General features: G+C 37.8%; 1 protein-coding gene across 2 annotated transcripts in view; it reads left to right on the top strand.

The window, feature by feature from the left end:
• Positions 1–17,548, top strand: part of SEL1L (SEL1L adaptor subunit of SYVN1 ubiquitin ligase) — a 56,542-nt gene that overhangs the window by 29,505 nt on the left and 9,489 nt on the right. Inside the window, exons 9-19 of one of the 2 annotated variants that reach the window (XM_082387756.1) lie at positions 1,022–1,103; positions 1,467–1,621; positions 4,840–4,896; positions 7,208–7,276; positions 10,022–10,099; positions 11,148–11,210; positions 12,844–12,931; positions 13,254–13,402; positions 14,278–14,443; positions 14,972–15,046; positions 16,136–16,308. In XM_082387756.1, coding sequence (XP_082243882.1) covers positions 1,022–1,103; positions 1,467–1,621; positions 4,840–4,896; positions 7,208–7,276; positions 10,022–10,099; positions 11,148–11,210; positions 12,844–12,931; positions 13,254–13,402; positions 14,278–14,443; positions 14,972–15,046; positions 16,136–16,308 — 1,155 coding nt within the window. Of the gene's footprint in view, positions 1–115; positions 415–1,021; positions 1,104–1,466; positions 1,622–4,839; positions 4,897–7,207; positions 7,277–10,021; positions 10,100–11,147; positions 11,211–12,843; positions 12,932–13,253; positions 13,403–14,277; positions 14,444–14,971; positions 15,047–16,135; positions 16,309–17,548 lie in introns of those variants that run through there. The other variant, XM_082387757.1, reaches the window with a different exon arrangement.

Genomic DNA, 17,548 nt, shown 5'->3' on the forward strand with positions numbered 1-17,548 from the left:
ACTTATCAGTCTCCTTAAATGGTGGCTACAAAACAAGAGCATTAAGTATCAATATTATACACGTTATGGGTCTTCCCTGGTGGCGCAGTGGTTAAGACTCCACCTGCCAATGCAGGGGACATGGGTTCGAGCCCTGGTCCGGGAAGATCCCACATGCCGCAGAGCAACTAAGCCCTTGCGCCACAACTACTGAGCCTGCGCTCTAGAGCCCACGAACCACAACTACTGAAGCCCGCGTGCCACAACTACTGAAGCCCACGCACCTAGAGCCCGTGCTGCACAACAAGAGAAGCCACCGCAATGAGAAGCCTGCGTGCTGCAACAAAGAATAGCCCCCGCTCACCGCAACTAGAGAAAACCTGTGCACAGCAACGAAGACCCAACGCGACCAAAAATAAATAAATAAATTTATTTTTTTAAAAATGTTTAAAAAAAAATATTATACATGTTATTATACAGTCATTCCCTAAGGATTGTTAAAATTGGTAAAGCTATTTGAGTCTGTGCTAAATGGCTCCAGAGAGCTCTGTCTTACGCTCTTTATAATTAGCTATCTGCCCCCTTATTCTGAAGTCATTTATTGCTGGTATTACTGTGCCTGTTCTAGTAGTCTCTTGTCTTCCCTATTTTACTTAATTTGTTCCTTCTTTAAGAGCTACTTTGGAAGATTAACGTGTTTTTGTTAAAATTGTATCTGAAGTAAGATTGAAATCTATTCTAAGCAAGAGCCCAAGCAATTTTCTCTTATAGGTAAATGGGCACACTGCATACATAAAGTTGATGGCATCTATTTTGATTGCTCTCGGAACTTTATTGTTTATTTCCTAGTTCTTAGCCTGGTTGTTGAAGTTGCTGAATAAGTTACCTCAGAACGTAAAACTCAGGATAAATGATGTAGCCAAGTACTTGGATCAAAGGACAGTAAAATTACATTCTGCGTATAGTTAGCTTTATTTGTTCCCACAAGAATGCCACTGAAGCATGTGAAACTGCCTTCTTCTCACCTGAAGTTGTATTACAGGGTTACCGATACTGGGCTGGCATTGGGGTCCTCCAGAGCTGTGAATCTGCACTGACTCATTATCGTCTTGTTGCTAATCATGGTATCTACCTTTTTGCCTTCCACCTTACCAAAAACAAAAAAAAAAAACCAAACAGAATTAATTTTAAATACATGTATTTTCACTGTACTACTTGAAATACTGTGACTGTTTCTCTCAAGTAGAATCATCTTTACACTAGTTGATTAAGAAGTACTTTTCAAAAATTTGCTTTGGGTTCCATTTCTTAATATTATGTGGGGAAAAAAACCTGAATTTAGATTACTATTTTGTACTCTACAGACCACTGTGGAAACAATTTCCTTTAACATAGGTCTGTCAGCATTTGGCAGCTGGAATTGTACTTCCCTCTGTGGGACAGTCCCTCTGACTTTCATCCCCATCATTACTTTGTCCACATTTCAGTTGCTAGTGATATCTCACTGACGGGAGGCTCAGTAGTACAGAGAATACGGCTGCCTGACGAGGTGGAAAATCCAGGAATGAACAGTGGAATGCTTGAAGAAGATTTGATTCAGTATTACCAGTTCTTAGCTGAAAAAGGTGATGTGCAAGCACAGGTATGTGTTTAAATGTCTCCCGCGAGATCTTACTGCCTTGTATGTGACAGCCTCTGGGGGCAAGCACTTATATCTATAACATTTTCACTGAGCTATTATTAGCTACATGATTACCACACTCTCACGACCTTTCATTTGGACTCACCTGGGATGTGGCCCAGGCATATTGATGGTTCCATGAAAGCTGGCCGGGGTGACTCCACTGTGCTCCCCAGTTGGAAACTGCTGCTTAAATGGAGCGGCGTTGCGGTGGTGATGAAGGCTCTTCGGGGGTCACCCAGGATGGAAACTGTCACCCCCCCCCCAAACAAAAAGTCTCTGGCACATTTGGAATTTCAGATGCTCTTCAGAGCTATCCATGTTTCCTTTCCTTACCTTAGACTGTAATTTTCTCAAGGTCAGGGACAGAAGTAGGCTTGTTTGATGTGAACTGTATGATATATTCAGTACATCAAAGTATCATGTATAATATGCTGTTTCATGGGTTGTTTTGATGATATTAAAATAAAAAGGAGAACTTCGCTGTCCATTTTAAGAACAGTTAATTTTCAGACTAACAGAAGGGAATATTAAAAAAAAAAAAGAAAAAGAAAAACTTAAGCCATATCTTAGCTCGTGGAAATTAAAATAAAGTTGTCTCTTCTGATTATACATCTTTCTTTTATATGACACCAATTAAAATTCAAAACACTCTAAATGCTTAACAATAGGGAATTATTTGCCTCAAATATGACACTCCAATATAATGGAATTCTATGCGGTCATTAAAAATTATGTCGAATACTACTTAATGTAGAAAGCTGATTTCAGTGTATTAAATGAAAATCTCAAGTTAAAGAAAAAAGTGTGTGGTATAGTATGTCATTTTTTTTTTACTTACTGAGTTATGACATGAATACAGAAAAGTACACAAAGCTGAAGTACAGCTCAATGAATTATCAGCAAGGGAGCCTCTTGTGTAGCGTAACTAGGACCCTAGAAGCCCCTCTTTGGAACTCTTCTTCCCTAACTCTTCCCTGTTGCCCGTAGGTAACCACTGAGCTGGCGTCTAATACCGTAAATTGGTTTGGCCTGTTTTTGAAGGAGTCTTATGTAAAAAAAAAAAAATCATACAGCATTTTTTTGGTATCAACTTCTTTTACTCAGCATTATGTTTGTGAAATCAATCCATGTGTTTTCACATAGCTGTAATTCATTCATTTGCATTGCTATATAGTATTTCATTGTATGAAACTACCACAATTTATCCATTCTATTCTTCCCAGACTTGGGCTGTTACAAATAATGCTCTGCATTTTCTTGTACATGTCTTGGGCAAATACTGTCTCAAATTTTCATAGCTTTATAGAACTTGATAGCTAGTATAATACATTTTACCACTATCATATTTTCATTGTATTTAGCTCTAATTTTCATCGTGATTTCTTTTGACCCGTGTGTAATTTAGAAATGAATTGCTTAGTTTCCACATACAGTCAGCCCTTTGTAACAGCAGGTTCTGCATCCAAAGATTCAACTAACCGTGGACCAAAAAATTTGAAAACAAATTTTTTTTTTTTTTCAGAAAGTTCCAAAAAGCAAACTTTGTCACACACTGGCAACTATTTACATAGTATTTACATTGTATTTACAACTATTTACATAGCATTTACATTAAGTATTATAAGTAATCTAGAAATGATTTAAAGTGTACAGGAGGTTATACATGGGTTACATGCACATACTATGCCATTTTATATAAGAGACTTGGCGTCTGCAGAGTTTGGTATCTGTGGGGTTCCTGGAACCAATCCCCCATGGATGCCAAGGGACAACTGTACATGGGAATTTTCTGCTTACCTTTTTTGTTGTTGATACCTGACTTAATCCGCTGTAGTTGGAATATGCTCTGTATGACTTCAGTTGTTTGAGAGTTCTTGAAACTTGCTTGATGCCCCATCTTGGTCAGTTTGGGCAAATATCCTGTGCGCTAAAGAGAATGTGAATTTCTACAGTCATTGGGTGTAGTGTTTGATATGTGTCAATTGTCGTGTTTCTTAATCCTGTTGCTCAAATCTTTTGAATCCCTACTGAATTTGGCTGCTTTTTCTGTCAAATGCTGAGACAGTATTGCTGAAATTTTCCACTCTGATTGTGGATTTGTCTCTTTCTCCTTTTAGTTTCATCAGTTTTGATTTATATATTTTAAGCCATGTCTAATGAATAACTTAATATTGTTATCTTTCTGTTGAGCTAACTTTTGTATCATGAAATGACCTCTTTTATCTCCAGAAATATTTTTTACTTTAGTTTATTTTGCCCAATACTGGCATAGCTACACTACTTTTTTTTGGTTAGTATTTACCCGGAATATCTTTTCTATCTTGTACTTTCAACCTTCTAATGTTTAAGGTATGTCTCTTGCAAGCATCAAATGACTAGTTTTGTTCATTTTTCTTAATCCATTCAGTCTTTTAAGTAGAGTAATTAGTGATATATTTGAGTTTCAATTTTCTATCTCACTTTTATTTTGCTTTTCCAAGTTCCTTTTTCTCTCCTTTCTTATCCTCTTTTGGTTTGAGTTTGTCTGTATGTGTTTTAATCCTATATGCTTTTGAACCCCACAAGATACTATTCTTTTATACAGTCCATCCAATTTAGATTTACTCACAAATTTACCTTTCTCTTGTTCTTTATTTCTTACTGCATCTCCAAGCTTCCCAGGATAATTTTGCCTCTTCCTAAAGAATACTCTTTAGTTCAAAAGATTTGAACTTTTCTTTAGTTTGTGTGGAAATGCCTTTATTTCACCTCTATTTCAGGATACTTTGCAACTAAAAGCAGACATTTTTAGTTTTTTTTTAAATGTAGGATATGGACTTCCCTGGTGGTCTAGTGGTTAAGACTTCACCTTCCAATGCAAGGGGTGTGGGTTCAATCCCTGGTCGGGGAGCTAAGATCCCACATGCTTCTCAGCCAAAAAACCAAAACATAAAACAGAAGCGATATTGTAACAAATTCAATAAAGACTTTAAAAATTGTCCACATCAAAAGTCTTTAAAACAAACAAAAAAAAAATGTAAGAGTAATATCTTAGGGAATTAAGACTAAATGTTTAATTTTCTGTGTTATGAACAGAAACCTTTTTGTGACCAAATGGTTTCTTGTTGGTCTAATCTCATTACATGCCAGAGGCAGGTGCTGCCATTTACTCTTGCCTCCTTTTTGTTCATTTTCAGGTTGGTCTGGGACAGCTGCATCTGCACGGAGGCCGTGGAGTAGAACAAAACCATCAGGTAACCTTCCTGTTCTTAGGGCTTTACATTTCATATTATAGCAAGAAATGATGCTTCAGATATATTTCTTGCTAAGTCAGTGACAATATCAAGCTTTGTGATTAACGGATGTTGATAACATCACAAATGAGCTTTCAAGATCTAACCCCTGAGGAAACTGAGGAACAAAAATGTGATCATACCTCGTAGTGATGGGAAAGGTTTTATTAATTCCAAAACCTAGTTCTCAATACGGCCAAAAATGCATAAACAGTGTCTTGGTTTTCTATAGGTATTGTGATAGAAGTATGTCTTTAAAAACTCCTATTGGAAAATATTTCCTAGAACTGAGGAAAATTCAGTGTTGAGTTTGTGAGAAATTAGGAGTGTACAACTATAGCAGTCAGATCCATATCCACTCACCAACTTGGGTCTGCTTTTTGTCCTGTGTATCGCTCATCTCTTCCCTTCTTGCCATCAATATACACCTATCACTTGTGTGAATAATTACCCGCCTGCATTTCCTAAGCAATAGCCTGTCTTTGTAAACTGTGCATCTGATCGTGCAGTTGCATTGCTTAAAACTCTTTTGAGTGGTCTGTAATTTCTAGTAGCTTGGAAACCAAAACCTTTAACATGACCTCCAAGGCCTTGTACCAGTCTCTATTTACCTCACCAGCCCCTTGCTTTCTGAGTCACAGACACACGGACCTTTTCTCAGGTCTTTGAAAATATTAAGAACCTCCCTGTCTCAGGACTTCTGGAAGGCCAGTCCCTCTGACTAGAGTGAATATTATTATCCCACCTCCTTTCTTCACATAACCATCCTACTCATTCTCCAGAACTCAATTCCAGGATCTCTTCCCCTGAATGTCTCCTCTGACCACAACCCCACTCCAAGAACAGGTCATGGACCACAGTTATCACTTCTGAAAATCTGTATTCCCTGTGGCCTTTGTCCATTATAAATTAGTTAATTATGTAATTGTTTCCCCTGCTAGAATATAAGGTCCAAAACAGCATGAACTATGTCTGCCTTGTTTGCCACTTCATTCCCAGCACCTGGCAGTGCCCAGCATGTATAATATTAAGTTCTCAATAAATGTTCGTCAAACTAATAAAACTGTTTTTCTACCACACCAGTTAAGTATTCTAATTAAGGTTATTTCAAGCACCATATTGCATCAACTTTAAGAATTAGTTTGTAACAAGATACATTATCACTAAAACTATACCAAATATTGACGCTCTTTAAAATTATTATTCAAACAGCATTTTGACAACTTTAGGTGTCTTTAGGTCATTAAAATTGCATGTCATTAGGCCAGTGAAGCATCAGATGAACTGGTTAGTAAAAATGTCAGGTGAGAGAACAGAATTCTGGTTAAGAATTTGCTACATACCTTTACACAACAAGTTTTGCGATATTCTTGGTGGTGTATGCTGCCTACCTGTGAAACAATTACACAGTGATAAATTTTCACAGAAGAAAAGGAGTTCCCAATATATAATTGCATGAATTCAACCAATGTTTGAGTACCACCTGTCCCATTCACTGCAAGGCATTCAGGATACAATGCTGGACCTTACCCTTGGTCCTTACCGTTACAGAGCTTCAAGTTTAATAGAAGCATTAGGTAATTTTTAAATGATCACACCAACAAATATGTAATAAATTGTTGTTACAAAGGAGAATTAATGAGTCCAATGATAGGTTAATGAGGGGGAGGTGGCACTTGTCTCTGAAGAGACGTGGATGACATTTAAGTTGAACCTTGGAGGTAAGATCATTCCAGCCCAAAAAGAACAGCATGTGTATAGGTCCTGAGGCAGGAAGGAACATGGCTGGTGTACCCAGAGTGCAGGGAGCAAGGTGAAACAGTACTGAGATAAACAGTGTCTGGTCATGTCAGTGTATTCCCTGCAGCACTTCAAGGGGCTGGAAGGACCAGCATGTTGAGATTTAAGAACAGTCGCTTTGGATGACCCCAAGAATAAAAGCAGAAAGATCAGGGAAGGGAGCGTTCCAGAAGTTCTGCTGAGAGATAATGCAGCTTACACTAGAATTATGGGAATGGAGGATAGTAGATGGATTCAAGATGTATCAATATTTGGTGGTGAAAGAAATAGGACTTAGTGATGGATTGGATATGAGAGGGAAGTGGGGTGGGTACCTCAGACAACCAGTAGACGTTGTGTTGCCATTTACTTAAACTGAGATACTGCAGTATAACAAGATTTTTAAAAATGTTCCTGAAGTAATTATTTTGGTTAAAAGCCAAGGGCAGGTTCTATTAACAACTAATAATTTTCATAAATTCCTTTCTCACAGAGAGCATTTGACTACTTCAATTTAGCAGCTAATGCTGGCAATTCCCATGCCATGGCCTTCTTGGGAAAGGTACTGTACATCCTGTGAACATTTTCTGTAATAGCAAGAGGTGTTCACATAGTAAGCACGTATTGTATTCATCATCTACAATTTACCAAATATAAGCTGGAAATAAAATTTCCAATACAAGCATATTATATCTTGTCTTAAGATAAGTGCTATTCTGAGGCGTTTTCTTAAGTAATTTAAAGGTAACATAGCATTTGCTTGTCAGTATGTTAATTCTCCATCGAAGTTAACTATCACTGCCTGCACCCCTACTTTTTGTGTATTATACACAGTAATAAGGGATTTATTCATGCTGTGCAGTTTTTTGCTAAGTCTGTCATAATTACCTGTTTACTTTCATGCTGAATAAGAGACATTTAGAGTGAGTTGAAATGTGTCTGCAGACCTTTTAATTGTCTTAAATATGATAACCATCACCCACTTCTCAATGCAGTTCTTTTCTCAAGCAAGGGAACCTTTAAGTCTAGAGACTTAATGAATAGATTCCATATGTCATGGCATAATCTCAAAACTTCCTTTTTTCATTATTTTGAAAACTAACACATTATAAACCAATGGATATTTTCATCTATAGCCAAGTCCTAAGGTTAGGAGGCTCAGGTAGACTATATCTCAAAAGCTTTTACAAAGAGAAGATCTAACCAGTATTTGCCACCGCTAGTCATTTGGGGCCTGAGAACTTTACATTTAGACTTCCTATTGCAGCATAGAAATTGGTATTGCCTATATATATTTTTTTAAATTAATTAATTAATTAATGTATTTATTTTTGGCTGTGTTGGGTCTTTGTTGCTGCGCACGAGCTTTCTCTAGTTGTGGCGAGCGGGGGCTACTCTTCCTTGCGGTGCGCAGGCTTCTCATTGCGGTGGCTTCTCTTGTTGTGGAGCATGGGCTCTAGGCACGTGGGCTTCAGTAGTTGTGGCACGTGGGCTCAGTAGTTGTGGCTCACGGGCTCTAGAGCGCAGGCTCAGTAGTTGTGGCACACGGGCTTTGTTGCTCCGTGGCATGTGGGATCTTCCCGGACCAGGGCTCGAACCCGTGTCCCCTGCATGGGCAGGTGGATTCTTAACCACTGCGCCACCAGGGAAGTCCCTGCCTATCTATTTTTGTTAGCATTTAACAACTTTTCATTTCAGCCCTCTCGATTCTTGCTCTGATTTACTAATTTTCCTTATCTCAAAAAAAGATTTTCTTTACTTATTTCCTTAATACTTACATTGATATAAACAGTACTACTGGTCATTCAGTTTTTCTTTCTCCTGGCCCTTTTATCAGTTCCCATACCTGGTATACTATATAGACATTCAGTGCTTGAAACCTTTTAAAATAACCTTTTAGTTATTTCTTTTCCTGAATTTAAGACATACCCTGCATCTTATCATGGGGAAAGCAGTGGTAGAGGAGAAAGGAAGGTGGACATTGCTGTCGGCTCTTCTTTTCCTCATTTAATTGCTTATCCCAAACAATTGTTCAACCATTTGCACTGGGACAGAGTGAGAAGAAAGATTTGTCTCAGGGTTTAAGATTTCTTCTTTTGACACATGAAAGGATGCTCAACATCACTAATCGTTAGAGAAATGCAAATCAAAACTACAATGAGGTATCACCTCACACCAGTCAGAATGGCCATCATCAAAAAATCTACAAACAATAAATGCTGGAGAGGGTGTGGAGTAAAGGGAACCCTTTTGAACTGTTGGTGTGAATGTAAATTGATACAGCCACTATGGAGAACAGTATGGAGGTTCCTTAAAAAGTTAAAAATAGAACTACCATATGACCCAGCAATCCCAGTACTGGGCATATACCCTGAGAAAACCATAATTCAAAAAGAGACATGTACCACAATGTTCATTGCAGTGCTATTTACAATAGCCAGGACATAGAAGCAACCTAAGTGTCCATCGACAGATGAATGGATAAAGAAGATGTGGCACATATATACAATGGAATATTACTCAGCCATAAAAAGAAATGAAATTGAGTTATTTGTAGGGAGGTGGATGGACCTAGAGTCTGTCATACAGAGTGAAGTAAGTCAGAAAGGGAAAAACAAATACTGTATGCTAACACATATATATGGAATCTAAAAAAAAAAAAAAGGTTCTGAAGAACCTAGGGGCAGGACAGGAATAAAGACGCAGATGTAGAGAATGGACTTGAGGACACGGGGAGGGGGAAGGGTAAGCTGGGATGAAGTGAGAGAGTGGCATGGACATATATACACCACCAAACGTAAAATAGATAGCTAGTGGGAAGCAGCCACATAGCACAGGGAGATCAGCTCGGTGGTTTGTGACCACCTAGAGGGGTGGGATAGGGAGGGTGGGAGGGAGACGCAAGAGGGAGGGGATATGGGGATATATGTATACATATAGCTGATTCACTTTGTCATACAGCAGAAACTAACACAACACTGTAGAGCAATTATACTCCAATAAAGATGTTTAAAAACAAAATAACTGTAGTTAATAAAAAAAAAGATTTCTTCTTTTGAGATTGATCAGTGAACTGATTTTATATATTCATGTTTATAGATGTCATTAATTTGACATGATATAGAATATATAAAAAATGTCTACTTTTAAGTTTTTGCTTTTAATTCTAAAATATCCTGTGGGGAATTTTAAACTTTGTTGAAAGATTCCATGAAATCTGACAAACCCCAGAATGAGCTGAGATAGGAGAAAAATGTAATTGGAGAGAAGGTTACAGCTCCTATTGAGACTGGGGTCTGTTTTCCAGATGTATTCAGAGGGAAGCGATATTGTACCTCAGAGTAATGAGACAGCTCTTCACTACTTTAAAAAGGCTGCTGACATGGTAAGACTTCATGACTCAGTATGTTGAAATGTGTACCATATTACTGTTATTTTAATAGGAAAGTTTATTGTGTTAAGGGGATTAGTCATAATCAACTTACTCCATAAATTATTGGAAGTGCTTATGTAAGTATGATTCATATGGATGAATTGGCTAGAAAAAACCTACTCGGGAAAAAGCAGTATGTATTTTTTTAGGGACCAGATTATTGAATATTAATTCTGTGTTTCAATTTCATTGAGAAGTTTCCTGATCAGGGAAATAATGATTTTAGTAATGGAATTGGGTGTTATATAATTTATCCTATTTGTGTTGCAACTTGAGGTTTAAAGCTTACATGACTGGGTAGTTTTCATAACCAGGATACGTAAGTTAGGCTTTCTTTGGCCCAGAGAAAGCTGCCTATGAATATTTAAGACCCTCTGGGCTCCAGTGTGTACACTGACCTCTTTGTCAGCTAGTACATGTTACTGTAGTCCCAAATGTCAGTGGAGTGTTTCCCAAAGGGGCACTGTGACACTCTTTTAAAGATGCCTCTGTCCTTCTGAGTTTAGGTGAATACTAGATTTTTCTCTTTTCGGTCTCGAAACAATAATTGTCTTTGCTCCACAACATTCCAACAATCTTAAGCATATCCTTGCCACCTGATCCCAATATTAATTTGTTGATTCTGCCCCATGGCAACATCTTCTTTATTGGGGTGGGAGATTACCAGTGAAAAACTACCAAAAAAAAAAATGACCTACTTTTAATTTTGAAAAGATTAAATACATGTCATGTTTTATATCATAAATTCATGAAACAGTCATAAGGTAAGTCACCAAAATTTAATTCTAAGTGAATTTACTATTTACTCATTTTCAGCAATTATTGAAAGTCAAATCTCTAAAACTCAGTATCATGTTTAGTCTGATGGGAAGGAGAAAATTTTGTTTTAAATTGAAAAGTACTAAAACATGTTTTGAATATGCTTGTAAATTATTTCTTTTGCAGTCATTTATTCTTGCCTATCTTGTAATGAATCTTTCATTTTGTCTCTGGTTGGCAGGGCAACCCAGTTGGACAGAGTGGGCTTGGAATGGCTTACCTCTACGGGAGAGGAGTTCAAGTTGTAAGTCTTCAATCTAACGTCTGACTTTAATGAGCAGTCAGCTGGTGAGGTAGGGAAGTATTCCTTAACTAGCTCCCAGTCAGCCCAGGTGAGACCGTTTCATTATAACCAGAGCTGAAACTCTTGAGTTTGGTTCCCTACTACCCCTTACCCCATCCCACCATAGCAACTGCCTTCTTAGAATGGCTGTGTCTCTGGCACCTTCTCCTCAAGGTATGAAGCTGTTTCTCATTGTTCCATCTATGCTCTCTACCCCACCTACTCTGCCATCTCTCCCAGACTTAAATATCTCCCTGCTATTTCTTCACCCAAGCCTAAGAAAATTCTTAAGTCCTCCCATGTAGAGGGAGAAAAGCTTTCTGTTCTACCCCTTGCCCTTCTAGCTACCACCTCTCGTCTCTCCAGCCCTTTCCTGCAAAGCCAGGTTTCCCCAAAGAATGAATTATGTGAGCTGCTACCATCCACTCTTCAGCTCTCAGCAGTCAGGCTTTTACCTCATGTAACTGCTCTACATAGCTCACCAGTAGCCACCTCAATGTCAACCCCATGTGACATTTTTTGGTTCTACCGTACTTGAGCTCTTTCTTCCCGGGGGCTGTCTTGGTTTTCCTGGGCCGTTGCTCTTCATTCTTCTGTGCTACTTGCTCATGTTGGATGCTCCCGGATCCTCGTCGCTGTCCGCATCTCTGTGCGGTCTCTCCAAGCAATGTGTTCTTTTAATTTGGGCCCGAAACTAAGAGCTAGGTATAGAATTCTAATCTGTAGGTATTTCCTAGCACAAAAGACAGTAATGTGGTCTCATTTTGATTCCTTCTAGTCATTTTAGGGTACTAAAATCCAGTAGTGACCTTTGTTTTAATTTTTCTTTGGGGATATGTCTGATATTTGAAATCTAATAATCATACAATGTTTGATAAACTACCCAGGGAAGAACAAACAAGGAGAGAATTTTTCTTATTTAATATTAGAAATATTGAGGTTTAAAAGGGTTAGTTGGTTAATCGAAAAGATATGATGACTGTTTCTTAATTTCTGGCCTGCTGTTCTACTAGTGTTGTTTATGCCTTCTGAGAGCAGACATGCAAATTGTTTCACAAAATAGTATATTTGCTTTTTTTAATTTATTTTAATTTATTTATTTTTGGCTGTGTTGGGTCTTCATTTCTGTGCGAGGGCTTTCTGTAGTTGCGGCGAGCGGGGACCACTCTTCATCGCGGTGCGCGGGCCTCTCACTATCGCAGACTCTCTCGTTGCGGAGCACAGGCTCCAGATGCGCAGGCTCAGTAATTGCGGCTCACGGGCCCAGCTGCTCCGGGCCCCGCAGCATGTGGGATCCTCCCAGACCAGGGCTCGAACCTGTGTCCCCTGCATTAGCAGGCAGATTCTCAACCACTGCGCCACCAGGGAAGCCCATATTTGCTTTTTTTAACAGTCTTAAATGTTAATCCCCCATGACTTAAAAAATATTACCATCTTTGTATTATAAAAAATTAGAAGGTCATCCTTTTAATGATTTTAAGAATATTTTCTGTATGCTTTGTTAATTCTTTTTATGAATGAATCTCCTGACTTCTGAGTATATCAGCCTTTTGAGCTTCCTTATCATGTGATCATATGACCTCTTTTTCTACAGAATTATGATCTGGCACTGAAGTATTTCCAGAAAGCTGCTGAACAAGGCTGGGTGGATGGGCAACTACAGCTTGGCTCCATGTACTACAGTAAGTAACGCTGGAATTAATGACGGACACACCAAATCTACATGACTTATTTTCCTCTAGATGCCACTATGATACGGAAGTGAGAGCTATCGAATTCTAGCTGATTAATGTCCTCCCAATTCAATGATGTGTGCATCTTGTGTTTCATTGTAGAGTATATTAATCTGTATTGATGTATAAATCTATATTAATAAGATTCACATCTTTCCAGAGTAAGAATTCTGAATTTCATTTAGTTTTATTCCTATGTAAGTCTTCTCTGATGCTTCAGCTAAATCTTATTTAAGACTATTCCTAACCTCTCGTGTGATTTTCCTTACAGATGGCATTGGAGTCAAGAGGGATTATAAACAGGCCTTGAAGTATTTTAATTTAGCTTCTCAGGGAGGCCATATCTTGGCTTTCTATAACCTAGCTCAGATGCATGCCAGCGGCACAGGTGTGATGCGATCGTGTCACACCGCAGTGGAGGTAAGGGCTTTTCTACCAACCTGTATGTAGGAAATTAATTTGCCCAGTAGGAAAGTCTACTGTTTTATTTATTTTTTTATTGGAGTATAATTGCTTTACAATGTTGTGTTAGTTTCTGCTGTATAACAAAGTGAATCAGCTATATGTATACATATATCCCCTCCCTCTTGGACCTCCCTCCTGCCCCACCCCCAATCCTACTGTTTTAATTCTGGTTTTCTTTGCATGATTTCTTCTAGAGTAGAAACAGACTTAGCCAACTAGCACTGGTATCCTGAGGGAAGGCTCTGAGGGTCTGTGTGTTAGAATCACACTTATTAGTTCCATTTGTCTCTCCCTCCTGGAATCAGCGTTTATAAGCGCAGATATTATTGTCTGCAGTCTCTCTAGCACCTAAGACAGTATCTGAGACATAGTCAGCCTCAAAAAGTGTATGTTAAATGAACGTTGTTAGCTTTCTCGTAATTGGCACTTTCGAGGGGCATTGTTAAATGCTTAGCAAAGTTTCTGAACCACTCTATGCTTCAGTCTCCTCGCTTGTAAAATGGAGCTGTTTGTTACTAGGACTTACTTCATAAGAGAGTGGTCCCTCATGGGAGGAGTAAGTGAGTCAGTGTACATACTATACATAAATCACTAGGACAGTGCCTGGCCGGAGTAAATGGTATATAATTGTTTGCTATTATTTTTATAAACCTGTTCTAAAGACTAAGTGAAAGCTTCAAATAAATATCCCAGACTTTTATATATATATTTAGTAAAACTGCCAGAGATTGAGAGAGCAAGCTTAACAATTGCTTATAGCCAAAGTGCAAAAATGATTTTCCGACATATCTTTCTTAATCTTGTATTGATTATTTTTCCTGTTTTCATAGTTGTTTAAGAATGTATGTGAACGGGGCCGGTGGTCTGAGAGGCTCATGACTGCCTATAACAGCTATAAAGATGGTGACTACAATGCCGCAGTGATCCAGTACCTCCTGCTGGCGGAGCAAGGCTATGAAGTGGCACAAAGCAACGCGGCCTTCATTCTCGATCAGAGTAAGGTTCATTTTAGTCCTGCCTTGGGTTAACCTGTTTAAAAAGAAAAGCCACAAAGATACTTCTTTATTATTATAACTAGAACATAACAGCACACATGCTCAAGTTATTTTACCTCAGGTTTCTAAGCCATCAAAGTTAGTTTTATACAGTTGACGATAGAAATGGATTTGACGTCCATCATAAAGTTAACTGCTTTCAGTAAATACATTTTTCAAACTACAGCAGATGCAGAAACATTGTTTTTCCAGTGGTATGTAGATCTCTAGTGTTTCAGTAGTCTCGTTATTAGTTCTGTGGTGAAAATGTGTCTCAGGAAGTAGTGTTGCCCTGAATGCAATGATTCCTTTGAACTCAGTATTTTATTCCCATACTTGTTTAATTTCAATAGTTTTTTCATTTAATATTTGTTATATTCCAGTTCTTATTTAAATTATGCTCCATGTATCCACCCTGGTTTGCAGATAAAGCCTAAAAGTCTAGGGCCTTTCCTTAAACACCTGATTTGTATTTCAACTTTCCCTGTAGGAGAAGCAACCATCGTAGGTGAGAATGAAACTTATCCCAGAGCTTTGCTGCACTGGAACCGGGCCGCCTCACAAGGTGAGTGGTTGGTTAATTCTAGGATAAGAATTTCACCCAGGGACCTTTCTTTATTGTTTTTTGTTTGTTTGTTTTTAATCTCACATAAAGATTAAATCATGTCATTCACCACTTTAAAATTAAAAAGAGATACTAACTGTAACTTAACTTGTTTGCGTTCATGATTGGTATTCATTCTTAAAATGGAAGTTCCAGTCCCAGGGTTTCTAAGTTGAACTGCAAGGTCTTTATCGTACTGGACATTTATATCATGCTATGCTTTACTCTGGTTTTTAGTTGGAGGCTAGTATGTTGTATTAAATGAGAACTGAATAGAATGTGTAAGACTACAGGTGTAAAACCTAAGATTTCAGCCTTTCCCCACTCCTTTTTATTTGAATAGTTCTTTCTCACACATACTACTCTCAACATTGTCTGCCTATCCCTTTCTCCAAGCCTAAACAGTGGTCCAGTTGAATTATTTTATTTTATTATTTTTTTAATATATTTATTTATTTTATTTATTTATTTTTGGCTGCGTTGGGCCTTTGTTACTGCGTGTGGGCTTTCTCTAGTTGCTGTGAGCGGGGCCTTCTCATCGTTGCGGTGCATGGGCGTCTCATTGCGGTGGCTTCTCTTGTTGTGGTTCGAGGGCTCTAGGCACACAGGCTTCAGTAGTTGTGGAGCGTGGGCTTAGTTACTCCGCGGCATGTGGGATCTTCCTGAACCAGGGGTCAAACCCATGTCCCCTGCACCGGCAGGTGGACTCCTAACCACTGCACCACCAGGGAAGTCCCCAGTTGAATTATTTTAAAATGTTAAATGACAGAATAGAGTGATCATCTGAGGAGTATTATTAGTGAAATAGAGATTACACCCACTTTGTTTTACCTCTCCCTGACTATTACAAAAGCCTTCTTCAGAAGAGCAACCCTTTTAGTTAAATTTTTACTGAATTTCTATGTTGGCTGAAGAATTTGTTATAAAGTTTGTGTGTTACAAATTAACATTTATTTTATATAAACATGTTAGCAGGAGGAGAAATAAGAGTTTGGTCTGTTTTCAACACACGTTATTTATCGGCAGTTTTGCATTTACCTTTTGTTTCAGGCTATACTGTGGCTAGAATTAAGCTTGGAGACTACCATTTCTATGGATTTGGCACTGACGTAGATTATGAGACGGCGTTTATTCATTATCGCCTAGCATCCGAGCAGCAGCACAGCGCACAAGCTATGTTTAACCTGGGATATATGCACGAGAAAGGACTAGGCATTAAACAGGTGAGTGTGACTTTGAAACAGATGTATGAATAATGTAATTGTGATTTGGGGGGAAACATCTTCATTTTTATAGGAAATAGGTTTACTTTAGAATGTGCTCAGATTTTAGGTGCTAAGTTAGGAGGCAGTTTTGTAATATTTCAGAAGACTGCCCTGCATCTCTCTCATCCTCAAGCACACACACATATTGATATCTACACTGTTATATTTAGGATATTAAGCCAAAGACAGATTCATGAAAACGGAAAAGCAGTGCTGCCTCTGTTGATAAGTGCTGTTTGAGAAACTGTCCATCAATAGCCAAATTCTATCATTTCTAGATTATTTTGAAATGAATTTAATGTTTGCTACTGATGAACTTATCTTCATTCTTTTACCTTCCTAATGAAGGTAAAATTAGGAAGGTCTAATTAGGAAGGTCTAATTCTTTAGACCCACGGTCTTAAGTTTTTGCCTGTGTACCCTTAAAATAATTTTGAAAAACTGTGTATGCTCTTGCACATTTTTAATTTGACATTTAAAATTTCTCATCATAAGTTTCAAAGGGTCTAAGTCCTAGCTATTTTAACCACTAACATTTTTATAAATAAAATGACTAAATGACTTTAAATACCAAAACAATTTGATAACCCCATTATTAATTTTTTTAAAATACACAGCAAATTTGTTAAATGAAGATAGTATCTTTTCCTTTTCTCCTTGAATTTATATTTTAGTCCGTTATTCCCACAGAATTGTATACCAGTGTAATGTACTGATCACTGATCATGCTTATCTGAAACAAAAAAGTGTATAAATTCAAATTTGAATTTTATTTCCTATGATTATAGGCTCATAAGTATTAAGAAAAATTCTCGAGATATTATTAGCCATAGTTGGTCAGTTATTTATATACTGTTGTTCTCATCAACCTCATGATATTATAAAATTTGATAAAATTTTACTTTTTGTGGTAATTATTGAAAATGTATTTTTTAATGAGATGAATAGAGCATTTTTAAAAATTAGCCTAAGTATCGTGGAATAGGTTTACCATTAATTCTTGTTTTCATTTTATAAATATATGACTGGAACCTTGTGCACGTAAATAAGTATATGGGAATGGGAAGAATTTTATTATAGTAAGGTCACTTAATTCTTTAAACTGCTTTAGAGTTATATGCTGTCTTGGTAGTTTGGGCTGTGGTGACAATACTATAGCGCAGTGGCTTGAACAACAGACATTTATTTCTCACAGTTC

Source organism: Balaenoptera borealis, assembly GCF_965194805.1.
Source record: "Balaenoptera borealis genome assembly, chromosome: 3".
NCBI classification, from domain to species: Eukaryota; Metazoa; Chordata; class Mammalia; order Artiodactyla; family Balaenopteridae; genus Balaenoptera; species Balaenoptera borealis.